Consider the following 16,470-nt stretch of genomic DNA (forward strand, 5'->3'; position numbering starts at 1 on the left):
TATGGTGGACGGACGGTGGGCTTCCTCATTTTCAGGATTTATTACTACTAATTGCTAATTTACTGTCAAGTTAAACAAAATACATATATAAAAAGTGTTTTTATTTGAAAACGTTACGCATCATTATCACATATAAGAAAAATAAAAATAAAAAACAATTAAATAAAGGAATATGTTAAAACTTTTTCGGAAAAGCCTTTAAATAAATAGATACCCCGCCCCATCCCGATTCTTAAGCCCCATCATCAGTTCCGTTCATCATCTATTCTATAGGATTTTTGATTCTCTCTCTCTCTCTCGCTCGAAAACTTTTCCTTCGCATTATTTCACCTATGCCTGACCATTCTCTCCTCCTCCTTCTCCGTCTCCTTTCTCTCTCTCTCTCTCTCTCTCTCTGTCTCTTTCTTTTCCCCTCTTTCCTTTGTTTTAGTTTCTTTGTCCTTTTGTAGAAACTATCATTAACTTGGCTTGCCCGTGATTATCCTCAACAGTTGGTTGATTATCAGCCTTGGAAGACAAGTATATTTTTGTACAAATTAAGCTACAAACAGCTCTTTCTCTTAATTTGTTTAGCCTGGAATCCATCTTTCCTCCTTGCTTTTCCATTTCTTCTTCACATTTGCTCTCTCTTTCAATGCTGATAACCAAAACCCCCGGTAAGGGTTTGCCCACTCCACCTTTCCGCAATCTTCTTTTTCAAAATCGAGCAAATTCAAAAATTTGTTCCACCAATTAATGCAACACAGGGACTCGTTACACCGCCCTCCTTCATACACAATCTCTGCATCTAATTATGCCAGAGATCACCAATGAAGTTGTAACCCCCATGGCCGGTGCCAGCCGCGACGTCCCCGCCGAGGTGCTCAGTCCCGATCTCTTCAAAAAATACGAGCTCGGTAGACTCCTCGGCTGCGGAGCCTTCGCTAAAGTCTACCATGCCCGTGACCTCCGCACCGGCCAGAGCGTCGCCGTCAAATCCATCAACAAGCAGCGTATTCTAAGAGGAAACCTTGCTGCGCACGTTAAGCAGGAGATTGTTATCATGCGCAAGCTGCGCCACCCCCACATCGTGCGCCTCCACGAGGTCCTGGCTACCAAAACAAAGATCTACTTCGTAATGGAATACGCCAAAGGCGGCGAGCTCTTTGCCAAGATCGCGAAAGGCAGATTCAGTGAGGATCTCAGCCGCAAATATTTCCAACAATTAATCTCCGCTGTTGAGTATTGCCACTCTCACGGCGTATTCCACCGTGATTTGAAACCCGAAAATCTGTTGTTAGACGAAAACTGGGAATTGAAAGTAACTGATTTCGGGCTCAGCGCTGTGACGGATCAGATCCGACCCGACGGTTTGCTCCATACATTATGCGGTACTCCTGCTTACGTTGCACCGGAGATCCTTGCCAAGAAAGGCTATGATGGAGCGAAGGTTGATGTGTGGTCCTGCGGAGTTATTTTGTATGTTCTGAATGCAGGTTATTTACCATTTAACGACACAAATTTAATGGCCATGTATAGAAAAATCTACAAAGGAGAATTCCGTTGCCCTAAATGGACCTCTCCGGAGCTGAAGAGGTTTCTGACCCGGGTACTGGATCCGAATCCAGAAACCAGAATAACGGTACACGAGATTTTGAATGACCCGTGGTTCAAGAAGGGGTACAAGGAGATCAAGCAGCCGGTTGACAGAGAGTTCGAATTTAAAGAATCTGGGGAAGAAGCGCGGTATCTAAACGCTTTTGACTTGATCTCATACTCGTCGGGCGCAGATCTGTCGGGTTTGTTCAGTAACAGTGGGAATCGCGTGAATTGGGAGATGTTTGTGTCAGCAGAGTGGCCGGAGAGGATAATTAAGAGGATAGAGGCGTTGGCGGAGGAAGAGGGAATGAGGGTGGCAAAGAAGGGACTGAGGGTGAGGTTGCATGGGCAGAATTGGAATTACGTTGTAATGGTAGAGATCAACCGGTTAACGGAAGAGCTGGTGGTGGTGGAGGTGAAAAGAAGTGGACTTGGACGAGATTTGTGGAGAGAGAAATTGAAGCCACGGCTGGAAGATTTAGTTCATGCCCCCACCCCCCCAAATGCAGCAGAATAAGGAAGCAATTTGATACTTGTCAATGATTGCGGATGAAGAAGATTAGGCTAGGCCCCAAAGGGGGAACCTTAATTGTATTTTAGATTCAGAAATGAAAGATAAACCAAAGTATGAATTTGGGATTATATTACCGGGTTTCTGTAAAATCTTTTTGCCCTGGTACGTAGTTTCTCAGTTCGGGATACCTTGATATGTATGCATATTGTTTTTTACCATGTGTTCATGTCATTAACTTGAAACAAAAAAAATCCTTCCGTTGGTTGCCGTCTGTAGTTGTCATATTAAGTTAAATTAAGCCTCTTATTAGTTGTCTTCATCCATGATTAATTATGTGTGTGTGGTTCACTGACTAACATATATGAGCTCAGAAAAGGACAATGTATTTGCCAAATATTAAATTTTATAACTAAAAAGAATCTTTTGTCCTTGGTTTTTAAGGTCACATATAAGAAAATTGGTAAGTGCAGGTCATTATCACATAACTCCATGGGAATAGTTTTCTTGTAAATAAGAATATAATATATTGAGATATTGGTGGTGGGTGACCCACTGGCACTGGGACTGGCGCTGGAGTGGAGTGGATATATGCCTATCCCCCAGATTTTATAAGGGGCCTTTCCTATCCCATATTACAAAATTGAATTCTTCACAATACTCCAAAACCCAAAAAAAAAAAAAAAGAAAAAAAGGACGCACCACGTTACTATTATCGTTGTGGCCAATAATTCACCCACCATGTATGTCTTCTCAATCATTGAATTTTATTATATGTACATGATTCTCCATTTCTCATCCACTACTCCATCTAAATATTATAGTTCTTGTTTCATTCTCTCCATCCATTCCTGGCCAGTGTCAGTGCTGTGTTTGATGAGCTAGCTAGCTACTTGTATATTGAATGAGGCAAGCATTAATGCATTTATTGATAATAGAAAATGAACCATATTGTGGCCCCAAATTCCTTATAACTTATAGATGCCTAATTTGTCATATTTCTCTTAGACAATTGCCCATTTTTTTGTATGATGAAAGAAGAATGCCAAACCTTTTTTCCACAATTTCCTAAAAGTTTAAATAGATGCCATGCATACCCTATATGAATGTTGAGTTTAGGTGTCTCCAGCCCTAGAGGATCCCTCAAAACACACAAGCCAATTCCAAAGAGATTACAATATTCAACACACAACCTTCTCCTATGCTATATCCATCATATTAGCCAGCTAGAGAACATGCATGTTCTGGAAAAGAAGGTGGCCCCTTTGTTACTAAAAGAGCATCGCATTAAGAGATAACTTCCAGTGTACATTTGCATTGTAGACATTGCATATGAAGGATTATATAATAATTAATATGACGTACCAGCAGCTTGATACAAGTTAGTCAATGATAGTCTCCATTTTTGGTTTGGTCATTCAGTTAATTACCTAGCTATTCTATTTGCTGAGTAGATGAGTCCTCTGCGTCCTTCTTGTTATTTTGATCTTCCCAAGTTGCTTCCATAATAAATTTAAGAAACTGAACAGGGAATGGGCCGGTTGTGGGTTAGCAGATTAAAATATAATAATTATAATAAAAGGTAATATTCATAAATCAAATCAATTGTTTGGACAAGCTTCAGCACCAACAATTCCAGAACATAGATGCATGAATCAGACCTAACAGTTTTCCATAACTGCAAATGATGTCCTCTCGGTCCGATGAAGACATTACTTTTTGGAAACATTTATGTATCGGATTCTTCCTAGCAATTTTCTATCAAATAAAATGGAAATAGTCATGATTATATTTTTCTCCTCAAAATGGTACATGTAATGAAAATTTACCTGCACATCCTCATCAGTCCAATGCATTACCAATTTCGTCCGTTGATCCTGTTTTATACGCTTAGTTGGTGACCGTGACAGAGTATCCGGGTCATCAATGTAGGGTAGGAAATACTTTACTTTTATCTCATGCTTCCACCTTCTCCATTTGTCCTTGATATCCGCCAACACTATACTCTTCGCTTCTAAAGGTAACGTGGTATTATGTTAAAATAGGATGCATTACAATTAGTATATAAATAGAAAGTTTAAGTATAACATATAAAAGCAAATATTCATCAAAATAATAGTCCAACCTCCACCTCCTCCCATATTTGCCCTTGTATCCTGTTGAAATTGAAGAGTGAGAGCAAGGGATTTAACAATGTCCTCTAAACTCATACCTAAATTAGGGATTCGCGATGCAGCTTGTGTAGGAGATGGAGGTAGTTGGTGTCTCGGTTGCTCCTCTTGATCCCAGTAACTGAAATGACTTTGCCATCCTGGATTATAGAATTCAAAGTAGGAATCATATGATGGAAATATTCTTTTGCATTTACTCCCCAATATGATGGAAATTCACATTGTCTATGATTCTCATCCATTGTGGAAATCCATTCTCTTGTTGCCATCCTTTCTGCAATCTCCTCAAAAAAATTCACCACGAACAGTTAAACTATATCAAATACTGCACGAACATTGCAAAATCAAAAGATTAGACTAAGAAACTAAAGTAGTTCCCTGGCAACGGCTCCAAAATTTTGATTGATTATTGAAGCCACAAAAAATAATTAATGATTCTACAACTCTAGTAGTATTAGATCAGGTCGAATCACTAGAAAACTATGAATTAATTTCTCGGTCAAGTTGCGGTAACCGAATGATGGGAGTTTGAATTAAGAATTATTACTAACTAATAGAAACTAAACAAACAACATAGATAAATTATGAGGAAGAAATCAATAGAAAAGAATTTGGACCCGAGGTAATTTATCATCCAATCATTATGTTAACCATTGATCGCATAAAATTAATTTCACAAGTAAGCATTCAACCTCAAAATCTATTATGATAGTCATTATAAATTTATGTTTTCCTCTTGTAATTGATGTGACTCAAGCATCTAAATTAAAACTTATTATCTCACGATTGGACACGATAACGTTTCATATCAATTCAATAATAGCATTTGCATAAGGGAAAACAGTTCAACCTAGATCAAACAATTGAGATAGTTGCAATCATCTAACCTAGTTTTCTTATCCCTACAAATAAATCATGCGAAGCACACAATTAATCTGTTTGCTACTCATATCACTCATTCATGACAATTACGGATTATTGAACTCATGGATAGCAGTAGAAACTGTAGAATAATTGATATAGAATCGAATTGTCAGATCTATCAATAATAATCATTCCATAAGATGTAAATCAAGACAAGAAATACTCGATGAAATCAGATTAAAACCAACATCTCAAAATATAACAATTGGGTTTAACATTTTCCTTGAATCGGAAAAGAGAATTAGCTACACAACATATGTGTAGAAATTCTTCCTAAAATCCTATAGAAAAACATAAAATAAAAAGAAAGGGAAAGATAACAGATGATCTAAACTACGAGAGTAATAAAATATGAAATTCGATACTAATCTTCAGCCTTCACACTCTTTTTTATAGCAGCAAAATCGTCCTCCCTCTTGCTCCCAACTTGCCGTCTGGAAAAGGAAGTGAATCGCAGTAAAAATTTTTCCAAATTGATCACTCTCGTAGACAGCTTTGCCCATTGAATAGGGCGTGATCACGCCCTATTAGATGTTCAAGTCAGTTTTCCTCTCATCTAGGCCTATCGCAGCTAAACAATGTCTTGTACATAAGCCGTTATAAATTTTAACAGCTTGTGTGACGGTCTACCGCGGCTAAACGAAGTGTTACAAAGTATTTGTAACGTTTTGCACAAAAATCGTTACAAATTGTAACGGCTTTTGTGACAGTCTGGTGTAGCCGTTACAAAACTAGTAACATGAATAAAAATAATTTGAAACGACTTTTGTAACTACTAGGTTGAATTTGAAATAAATATTATTGTAATGGCATTTGTAACACATTTAGGTATGATTTTGCCAAATATTTGGAACGGTTTTTGTAATACTCTTTGTAACTATTTTGTAATATATTTGTATCTTCTTTTGGCACTGCATTTGTAAAAGATTTTTTTTCACTTATTTTGTAACGGTTTTTGGAACGGTCTTGGTTTAATTTGTAACTATTTTTGGCATATTCTTTGTAACGGCCTGATAATTATACATCTTATTGGTGTATTACAAAAACCATTACAAATACAGTTACAAAATTTATTATTTTTAATATATTTTAATAATAATATTATTTAAATTTGTTTTATATATTTTAATATTTAATATATTTTGAATTTTTTAATTACAAAAATTAAAATATTATTACAAAATATAAAAAAAAACTAATCTAAATTATTATCAAATGGAGTGCCAACACCCGATCGTCTATATATGTTCAGGATCATCAAGTCGAAGGAAGTCTGAAGCGTATGAAGCAAAGTTTTTCACTATATAGTTGGAGGTTTTGAGTTCAGGACCCAAGCTATAGATCTTTGATGGAGATCAAAACTTTATGACAACTATCATGTTCTGATCCGTTAATCTTTTATAAGCCACTGCAACAATACTCGTATAATATTTGACTCGTCTTCCAGTACAACATCTGAAAAATTGACAAAAAGAAAATTACATAAATATTTAATTTTTAAAATATAAACATTACTTAAAATTAAATATTATTATTATTACCTTTAATTTTTGGAACTAGAATAGCTGGTCCTGCTGTGGGATCTGCGATATGTTGGTTTAGGGATGCAGATAATGCCCTTTGACCATAGAATTGATAACCGTGTGAAAATTGCGCTCGTACCTGAAAATAATAATTAAATATTAAAATTAATTTAAAAATAACAAAAATATTAAATCAATTAACAACAAATATTATACGGACCTTGCATCCTGGAGGTTGATGAAATGTCTCTGGCCACTAGGGAAAGTAGTGGCGCGACCATGGCCTTTGCCACGACCTCGACCAGGGGTGGTGGAGCACTGATCGTCATTATTTACAATATAAAAATTTATTAATATTTAAAACACATAATTATATTTTATTATTGAATAAATATATTTTTTCATAATTTGCTAATAATTGCAACAAGGTCCGAAATTTGCCTACAAATAGCATTCACGTCCATACTTTTATGAAAATGCATAATTTCTCTACATATTGCAATAAAGTCCAAATTGCACTTAAAATTACATTAAAGTTCACAATTTCCCTAAACATTGCATTGTAGTCCTTAAATTTTTAATAATTTCATAAAATTTCTATTTTTCTAAAATTACATTAAAGTCCTCTAATATGCGCCTAAAATTACATTAAAATTCATAATTTCTCTAAAAATTGCATTGTAGTCCTTAAATTTCTAATAATTTCATAAAATTTCTATTTTCCTAAATTACATTAAAGTCCTCTAATATGCACCTAAAATTTCATTAAGGTTCATAATTTTTCTAAAAATTGCATTGTACTCCTTAAATTTCTAACAATTTCATAAAATTGCAGAAATTAAAAAAATCAGAAATTATGAGAATTTATGAAATTTTTATAAAATTACAGAAATTATGAAAAAAAAATTAAATTATAGAAATTAAAAAAAATCTGAAATTATTTAAAATTACAGAAATTTCCAAAAAAATTAAAAAAAATCAGAAATTTACAGAAATGCACAAAAATTCAGAAATTTTTTAAAATTATAGAAATGAATAATTACACACTAATTCTACAAATATTACAAAACTTACTTGAAAATTATAAAAATTTTAAAATAAATCAAAGAAGAAAAATATAACAAAAAATTACAAAAATACATAATTTAACAAAATATATAATTTTTAAAAATTAAAAAAATTTTAAAAATATTATAAGAAAATGAGGGGGGGAGGGGAGGGAATTGGTGGGTGGGAGGGGGGCAGGCGACAAAGGGGGGTGGGGGGAAGGGGTGTACGTTACTCACATCTACCCAAGAGGGGCGTACCTTAGGGGGCAACGGGCAACGGGATGCCAAAAGAGAGAGAGAGAGAGAGAGAGAGAGAGAGAGAGAGAGAGAAGGGAAATTTGCAAAAGTTGTATATATAGATATATATATTTTCAACGGCAACGACTGTGCCAAAAAAAGCCATTCTAACATGTGTTACAAAATTCAAAAAATCATTACAAAAGCCATTATAAATATATAGTGTATGATATCCGTTTAAAAAATCATTACAAATACCATTACAAGGTAATGATACAATGTCGTTTTGGTAAACTCCATTGCAAAAATCATCATTGAAGCCGTTGTAATTGATTAATTAATTTTATTAAAAATTAATAAAAAAAATATCGGTTTTGACAATTTAATATTGTGGAAAACTATCATTGTACTAGAACAATATAATTGAAATATATTAAAAAAGACAAAAAAATTTATTTGACATTAATAAATATACGCAGTATGCAATAAATTTATATATTCATAAATGTTAGTATTACATTGATGTAACTGTCATCTTACAGTGTTAAACTGCATGGATTAATCGGGCTGTCAAAATTAAGATCAAACTGTCAATATGATCACACTTACCAAAAAGTCCATTCGGCCAAATTGTAGCCTTATTGGGTATACAGATTTCGATATATCGTTCTTCGAACGTAATAGTAATCACTCAATACAATGTATTTTTAAATCAAGACGTATGATTTAAAATCATACCGTCTGATATAATTTAATGGGCACATACTTGTATATATTTAACTTTGGTACGAATCTAGTGTCTGATGTAAAGATATCGTACTTTTCGATCTGAATTTATGAGATGACTCAATTTTTGTAACGGTTGATATAATTTTTCATTGTAATTGCACTTGTAACGGTTTTTATAACGGCATCAAATTTAAAAATTCCCCCCTGTTGTTTTATTTTGATTTCAAAGATTTTAGTTTTCAACGGTCTCTGTAACAACTTTTGAAATTTGGCTGTTACACAATTTTATTTCCCGCTTGTTGACAATAATTGACCGCCTTTTGTAACTGCCTTGGTAACTGTTTTTAAATAAATTAACCGTTTCAAATAATAAATTTTTATAAAAAATAAAAAATATTTATGTTATTTTTATTTTACAATATTGCAACAGAAAAATATACATTATGTGGCCTCGTCTTCATCATCGTCAGTCTCGTAGTCCTCGAAACTATCTTCATCATCCTCTTTATCTTCATTATCAGTTTGACTGGCTTCAGTCGGTGAAGTACTTGCTGGTGTGCAATTGAAAAATCAACCACAATTTATAAACCAGTGGGATCAAGCAGATCGTAGGACATAGCAACTTGAGGGACTGGTATGACTTCCTTCGATTGATATGCAATCTTAGTCCATTTCGACTCATCAACAACTCTCCGACCCTTGATTTTGCAGACAGTCATCCAATCCGCTTTGTCCCTTTTTATACTTGGGTACTCAGTGTAGTATAATTGTACTGTTTGTTGTGCAAGTATGAATGACTCATCTTTTTGGATCGACCTAACGACACTTGAACAAAACGATGTGCAAGTTTAGAATAAGTGAATATGCCAGTTGAATGATCTTTTCAATGATTCCATAGAACTCATTGTCTTCGACTGTATACCATGAATTTTTGACACACACACACACACCACAATTTATTATTGACTTGTCATGGTTGTCACGTTCTATCTGGTTGCCATGGTTGTCCACCTTGATATCCACCAACTCAGCAACAGTTTTTAATTGAAATTGGGTGCAATTGTTCCACAATGACTAATCGGAAGCATGCACTATATTGTAAAAACGATCTGTCAACCCTGACTCATAATCATAGGGGCCACCGCTATAACAATATGAAGAAGAACCGGCATCAACAGGGAAGAACCTCGTACTAGCATCAAGCACAACATCATGAAAAGAAGAAAAATAACTCGGCCCAACTGCATAAACTATCGGCTGCGCCCAATCCAAATGTTCTTCATCACCCCAATGTGAATGATTATCCTCGCATAGGCAACTGGGGTTTGCTCCTCAGGAATTGGAGGGACAATCGCAGTGTCAAAGTACTCATGCACCCTATCCTCGCCATGAAAGTTCAATTATAATATTTTGGCATAAATTCTCGCATACACAAGTGATAACTGACATCGTCGGGTGTCCTGAACTTTGTATTTTGCATTTTCGGCAAGAACACCTAATTTTGTGTCTATCCATATGTCCACGTTGACCCTTTGCCCATTCTACGAAAGTCTTAAGCCCATCCTCAAACTTCAGTGTCAGACCTGTTCTTCCTTGGAGGGTTTTATTATACATTCATCTCCTTAATTCTAGTAACATGATGATGTATATATAACTGTATTCACACATAAAAAAGATATATAACTAATATTCTAATTTGACGACTTACATATTTATAAATATTACGGTACTATGTATACTATTTAGGAGAATACATATAATTAACATGATATAAGATTAATAAAAAATCATGAACTAATAAAGTAGGTAAATATAATATAATTAATTTAATTAAACATAATAAAATATAAATTAGTCTCTGTTACCTGGTTAACCTGATTTAAGTGATGATTGACACTAGTTGACGGTCTAAAATTCAAGTAATAATCTACAAGCTAGTCAGATGTATATGCACAAAAATTAGAGTGATGAGAGTGTTTGTGGTTATATAAATTTTTTTACAACAAATGAAATGAAATGAAATAAATATATATAAGTTTTTTTTGTAACGGCTTTTGTAATGGCTCTTGAAACTCCAAAGATAGCCGTTAGAAAATATAGCCGTTATTTTGTAATGGTCTTTGTAACGACCTTCACAAAAAAATTCGTCCTTAATGTGACGGTTCTTGCAACATTGTCTTTTAAGCTACACCAATTTTGTATCGACTTTTGTAAAGACCGTTATAAAAGATTTCTTTTTTATTAGTCTTTTAATAATGTCAGCACGTCATACCTGTTATAAATCCATTATAAAGACCGTGGGTATTGGAACTGCCATAAAAAAGCCGTCACAAATTTCATCTTTTTTTCTAGTGATATTGTAACTTTAAAGTAATTAAAATTAACATCTATTTTATATTTTTTTTAGTTTTAAAATTTAGCCTTTTATTTATAAAACTAGTGGCTCCCATCAAGTGTATTTTTAATTTTTTGTGCCAATAAAGGACAAGTATTTATATATTAGTATTTACTAATACTTTTATTATTATAATTAAATCATGTTATTTATTTAGTCATAGAATGTACCATGATAAATAAATAAATACTTAGGACTAATTTTGATTCAAATGAGAGAGAGAGAGAAGCTATTTTTAGATTAAAGGATATATTTGTCTTTATAAAATATTTAAAATAGACATAAGAATCTATTCAACAATTATGGAGAAACTCAAGTATCAATCTAAACATTTGCAGAAACTCCTGTATCAATTTGATATTTATAAAGAAAATTGAATTTTAATTAAATTATTTACAAAAAGTCATGTATTAATTTGATAATAATACCAAAACTCACGTATCAAAATAATTTTTGCTCAATTTGATGTACATTGGTAAAAAATATTAACTTGTAAGGGTAAAAAAGTAATTTAACATATATGAGGCACACATTAAACAAATACAACCCACCACATCATATAATTTCCAACAGTACTATAAATACCAAAATATTAATTTTTTAAGGCAAGTTACTATTCATTGACTGAGACACCATTCTCTTGAAAACTGCACCTCTTATGGAAATTGCATTTCACCTGGTGTGCAATTGCGTCGTGGTAAAAATTTTGATTTTATCCTTTCGCACCAGACCCCTCCAGCTCGAGGCCCCCCGACCGGTGCACCACCTAGTGCACCTCGCCGGCTGGCGCACCAGGTGCGCCTCCTAGCGCCCCAGCTCGAGGCGATGCACCCTACGATTGAGGTACACTCCCAACTCGAGCCCACCCGAGTGCGCATCCCAGCGCCCCCGCTTGAGGCTTGAGCTGGAGTGCGCTGCGGTACCTCGAGCTAGGCACATGGTGCACCGTACGACTAAGGTGTACCCCGCGTGGCCAGTTTGGTGCACTGTACGACCGAGGTGCACCCCCAGCTCGAGCAGGGCACCAGACATCGTTGGCCAAGCATATTCGCACACCCCCGATGAATTGAAAATAATAAACGACTACCCACCCATCCACTCCCATGTGTTAACTAAACTCAGAAAAATATAATTTATAAGGGTAAAAGAGTAATTTAATATATATGAGGCACACATTCAACAAATGCAACCAACCACGTTATATAATTTTCAACACTATTATAAATATCAAAATATTAATTTTTTAAGACAAATTACTATTCATTCACAATTCTCTTAAAAACTGCACTTCTTAGGAAAATTGCACTTCACCTGGTGTACAATTGCATCCTGGTAAAAATTTCGATTTTATCCTTTAGCAAAAAAAATCTCGACCACGTCACAATTAAAATTTGATGGGAGGCAGGTATCATTTGGCAAGGAAGATAAACTGCAGTGCGTATGGTAAATTTTTGGTAAGAGAATGCTCAAAGAAATATATATTACTATTACTCTTATCACAATTTTTGTACCCATGAGAAACATAAAATAGCTGACAATTATAAACGCAAAAGTGAAAATGTTGAGCAATAAATTTATTACTACTGCTGCTACTATTACTGCTAATAACAATTACTGATAAAACAAAGAAAAATTAAAAAAAGCCCCCAAATTACACTTTACAGCTCCCTAGCGAGTTTTTCTCCGAAAGCAGCTCTCTCTTTCTCTCTCTGTCTCTCTGTACGTACATATGTGTATATCTACGCCTCCATCGACGGCCACCTCGACTCCTCCACCAGAGGCGCTGCTATGACTGCCACTTGAACCGCCACGCCCTGGGGGTTCCTGAAGCTGGCATTTTTTCCTTTATCTCCTCTCCCCATCACCCCGCTCTTTCATCGCCTTCCTCGGTTAATTGGCACCTACTCTCCTGACCTAAATTCCTCGCTCTCTTTCTTCATTCTTTCTCACCCAAAACTGTTACTGGAAATTACTATAACCTCGTGCTTAGGGTTCCTGTTATGAGTTCTCCTCCAAAATCAGTTCGACTAGGGCAGGGCTGAAATTATTCCTGAAATCTGTCTTTTCTTTTATGGCATTGGGGGATTTGATGGCTGCATCTCGGTTTTCTCAGTCTTCCGCGGCGGTTTCAAATCACTTGGAGCAAGTCTCCGCCAATGGGAATTGTGTCCAGGAGGATGGAGAGAGAAGTGTGTATAGTGTTAACGACGTTAATAATGACACCAATGCTCGAGATTTATCGGAAACCCCGAGTAGTAGCTATGTAGCCATGACCACCACGACAAGCATGGCGTACTTGCCGCAAACTGTAGTGTTGTGTGAGCTTCGGCATGACGGGTTTGAGGAGTCTGTGCCCTCAGGCCCGTCAGATAGTGGTTTAGTCTCCAAATGGCGGCCTCGGGAACGAGTATGCTCCTCTCTCTCTCTCGCTATCTTTAATTTATGTTTCCTCTTTTCTTTTTTTTCTTGTTTGGGTGTTTACATCAACGTAGTATTTCTAGTTTCTGAGTTAGCCTAGCGGATGATAGCAGCCTGGATCTTGAATCCTGTTGCCGGCTAAGATGATAGGAGAAAGTGCTACAGAGGCAACATGATGGAGTATAGTAGCTTGTTAAATGTGGTTTTGTTGGTTACCTATTTTAAAAGTGTTGCATGAATAATATGGTGATGAGATAATTAGTTTTGACTTTATCTTGTGTATCATGTGGCTAATGGTTGCATATTGGGTTTTTGTGCTTGAAATGACCATGAATTTTAGCGGGTATGCAGTTGTGTTTTAGAGTTGATATTTCAATACTTCCTTCAGCACCTTCAAAATTTGGAGTATTAGAAATGTGGATTTTGAATCAAGTTATGCTTTCTATGGAACAGAAAATTAGGTTACTGTGCCAATCTTTTGGTACCTTAATCACTCTGAGACTGCCTTCGGTAGGCATCCTCCTTAGCTAGAAACACTAGTGTGTATATATAATTAAAGCTTAAAAAGTTATTTGCTCCAATGAAAGCTTTTTGTGCCTTTCAAATTGGATGGAGAATTATAATTTCTTTTGCTGGGAATCTGGTGAGATGGATGTTTCCTTGAATCCTGCTGTTCAAAGTGGCTGCTCTATGAAGTAGCTTTTTGAGTACTTACATGCATTTCTTTTTAAAATGTTATGTCCCATGTCTTGCAAAGACAACCAAACTAAGTTATCAACAGAAGTTCACTCATCCAATTTCTAAACAGAACTTCTGCTCTTCTACGGACGATCTGTGAGTTTTTGCATCTTCTGGCTGAAGGAGGAAGTTCTATTGGTTGAATTATATTGCTTATCAATGCATTGGCTTCCCAATCTTGGCTTCTCTTTTTTTCTTTTCTTGTAATTTTCCGTAGTTTTTTGTTCTCCCCCCCCCCCCCCTTTTTTTTTTTCCCCCCCCCCCCCCCTTTTATTTGATGAAACATATTTCATGTAGCACAATTGTCTGTGTTAACGTCCAACATTTGTTGCAGATGAAGACAGGATGTGTTGCTCTAGTTCTGTGCTTAAATATTAGCGTTGATCCACCTGATGTGATAAAGATATCCCCTTGTGCCCGAATGGAATGCTGGATTGGTATAATCATCTCCGTCCTTTTCTCATTGACAATTAGTCAATCATGGAATGTTAAGATTTGCTTGTTTATGCCTGGTTATCTTCAATTTATTTGCTCATGTTGCCTGTCTAGAACTTTTCATCTATATGGCATCTGGAGGAGGCAGGACAATTCTTTTAATTTAAGTTGATGTTTTGGATGAACAGTACGTTCCACCTTGTGGATTGTTGTGGGTAATTTAGAGTTTATCCCTTCAATGTCCTAATAAATATCTTGGTTTGGCTTTTATAGTAAACTGTATATTTATACATTACTAATCTTGTCGATGTAACTTTAGATGATATTGTCATTCTGGGCCAAACACCATCGTTAGGAAGTTTTTGGAGGTAGATGCTCAAAACAAAGAAGTTTTACAAGATGTAACGAGTGCTTAATGTTTGGGGCAAAATGTGATAGTGCGTTAATTGTCATCTAAGGAGCTCGAATTACTTGAGTATTTGGATGCTACTTTGTCCAGCTATCCAAATTTAGCAAGGCTTATCCTTAGTTGCACTGGAGATGTACTGGGTAAAGCCACACCTATCTTCGCTTGGCTAGGTTCATTTTAGGTGTTACCTTTAGATGGCTCTCTTGCTCTAACTTACCACAGAAAAGTTATGCGTGCTTTCAATTACTGAGAAACAATACTGATTCTTTGTGTAGACAGATTATAATTGGGTGATGTCCCAGCTTGCTAACTTTGTGAGACATACATACTACTTAAGATGGGAACTTGTATGAAGTTTACTGGGATAAGTTACTGGCTGCCTTATTTTATGTGTGTTGTCTATTTTTCATTTTTTTAGTTGCACTTCTGGGACATAAAAAATAAGTAGCTATTGTCTTTGTGAATATTAATACATTATTTCTCATTTCATATCCCTTCATTACTCTTTTTATAGACCCTTTCTCCATCGCACCTCAGAAAGCACTTGAAGCGATAGGAAGAACCTTGAACCAACAGTATGAGAGGTGGCAACCCAAGGTATGAAAAATTATGATTTTCTTCAGTTAACATTGACGATATTTTATTTACATATAAACTTACAAAAGGCTTTAGGTTTGCCCAAAAGAAAAAAAAAAGAAAAAAGAAAAAATTACAACGATACGAAGAGGGAATACATATTTAATTCATTGCAAGAATCATGAAAAATATCTCAAAACTGTATGCACTTGGGCAGGCTCGATACAAAATTTCACTAGATCCCACAGTTGATGAAGTCAAGAAGCTATGCACCACGTGCCGCAAATATGCAAAGTCTGAGAGAGTTCTTTTCCACTATAATGGACATGGTGTGCCAAAGCCAACTCCAAATGGTGAAATTTGGCTATTCAATAAGGTTCCTTTTCTTAGTAAACTTTCTCCTGTGCTTTCCATCATCCAACACCCCTCTCCCGCTAACAATCTCTCAAGGTTTCAGTGTTCCCATTTTGCTGCTTATGTAGAGCTATACACAGTATATCCCTTTGCCAATCAGTGATCTGGATTCCTGGCTGAGGACACCATCAATATATGTGTTTGATTGCTCTGCCGCTGGGATGATTCTGAGTGCATTCATTGAGGTACTTGACAATATATATTTAACCAATAAAGATGCATTTATGTGAACCTGAAGTGGTAACTTGCCTCAAGGATTTCTTGTTTTACTCACAGCTCCTGGATTCTGGTACTTCAAGTTCTGTACCTTCCATGAGGGACTGTATTTTACTTGCAGCCTGTGAAGCTCACGAGACACTTCCT

The 16,470-nt window shown here is 35.6% G+C and overlaps 2 protein-coding genes across 2 annotated transcripts in view; both read left to right on the top strand.

Annotated features, from left to right (window-relative positions):
• LOC105161612 (CBL-interacting serine/threonine-protein kinase 14-like) lies at window positions 218–2,095 on the top strand. The gene has a single exon (XM_011079349.2). It carries the CDS (start codon window positions 794–796, stop codon window positions 2,093–2,095), a length of 1,302 nt encoding a protein of 433 aa, XP_011077651.1. The 5' UTR covers window positions 218–793.
• Window positions 12,746–16,470, top strand: part of LOC105161497 (regulatory-associated protein of TOR 1) — an 11,419-nt gene continuing 7,694 nt past the window's right edge. Inside the window, exons 1-6 of the mRNA XM_011079196.2 lie at window positions 12,746–13,524; window positions 14,608–14,710; window positions 15,632–15,714; window positions 15,911–16,069; window positions 16,176–16,292; window positions 16,384–16,470. The exon at window positions 16,384–16,470 is cut by the window's right edge and continues 68 nt beyond it. Of these exons, the coding sequence (XP_011077498.1) occupies window positions 13,189–13,524; window positions 14,608–14,710; window positions 15,632–15,714; window positions 15,911–16,069; window positions 16,176–16,292; window positions 16,384–16,470 (885 nt within the window). The 5' untranslated portion in view covers window positions 12,746–13,188. The remainder of the gene's footprint in view (window positions 13,525–14,607; window positions 14,711–15,631; window positions 15,715–15,910; window positions 16,070–16,175; window positions 16,293–16,383) is intronic.

This window comes from Sesamum indicum, linkage group LG5 (genome assembly GCF_000512975.1).
Source record: "Sesamum indicum cultivar Zhongzhi No. 13 linkage group LG5, S_indicum_v1.0, whole genome shotgun sequence".
Lineage (NCBI taxonomy): Eukaryota > Viridiplantae > Streptophyta > Magnoliopsida > Lamiales > Pedaliaceae > Sesamum > Sesamum indicum.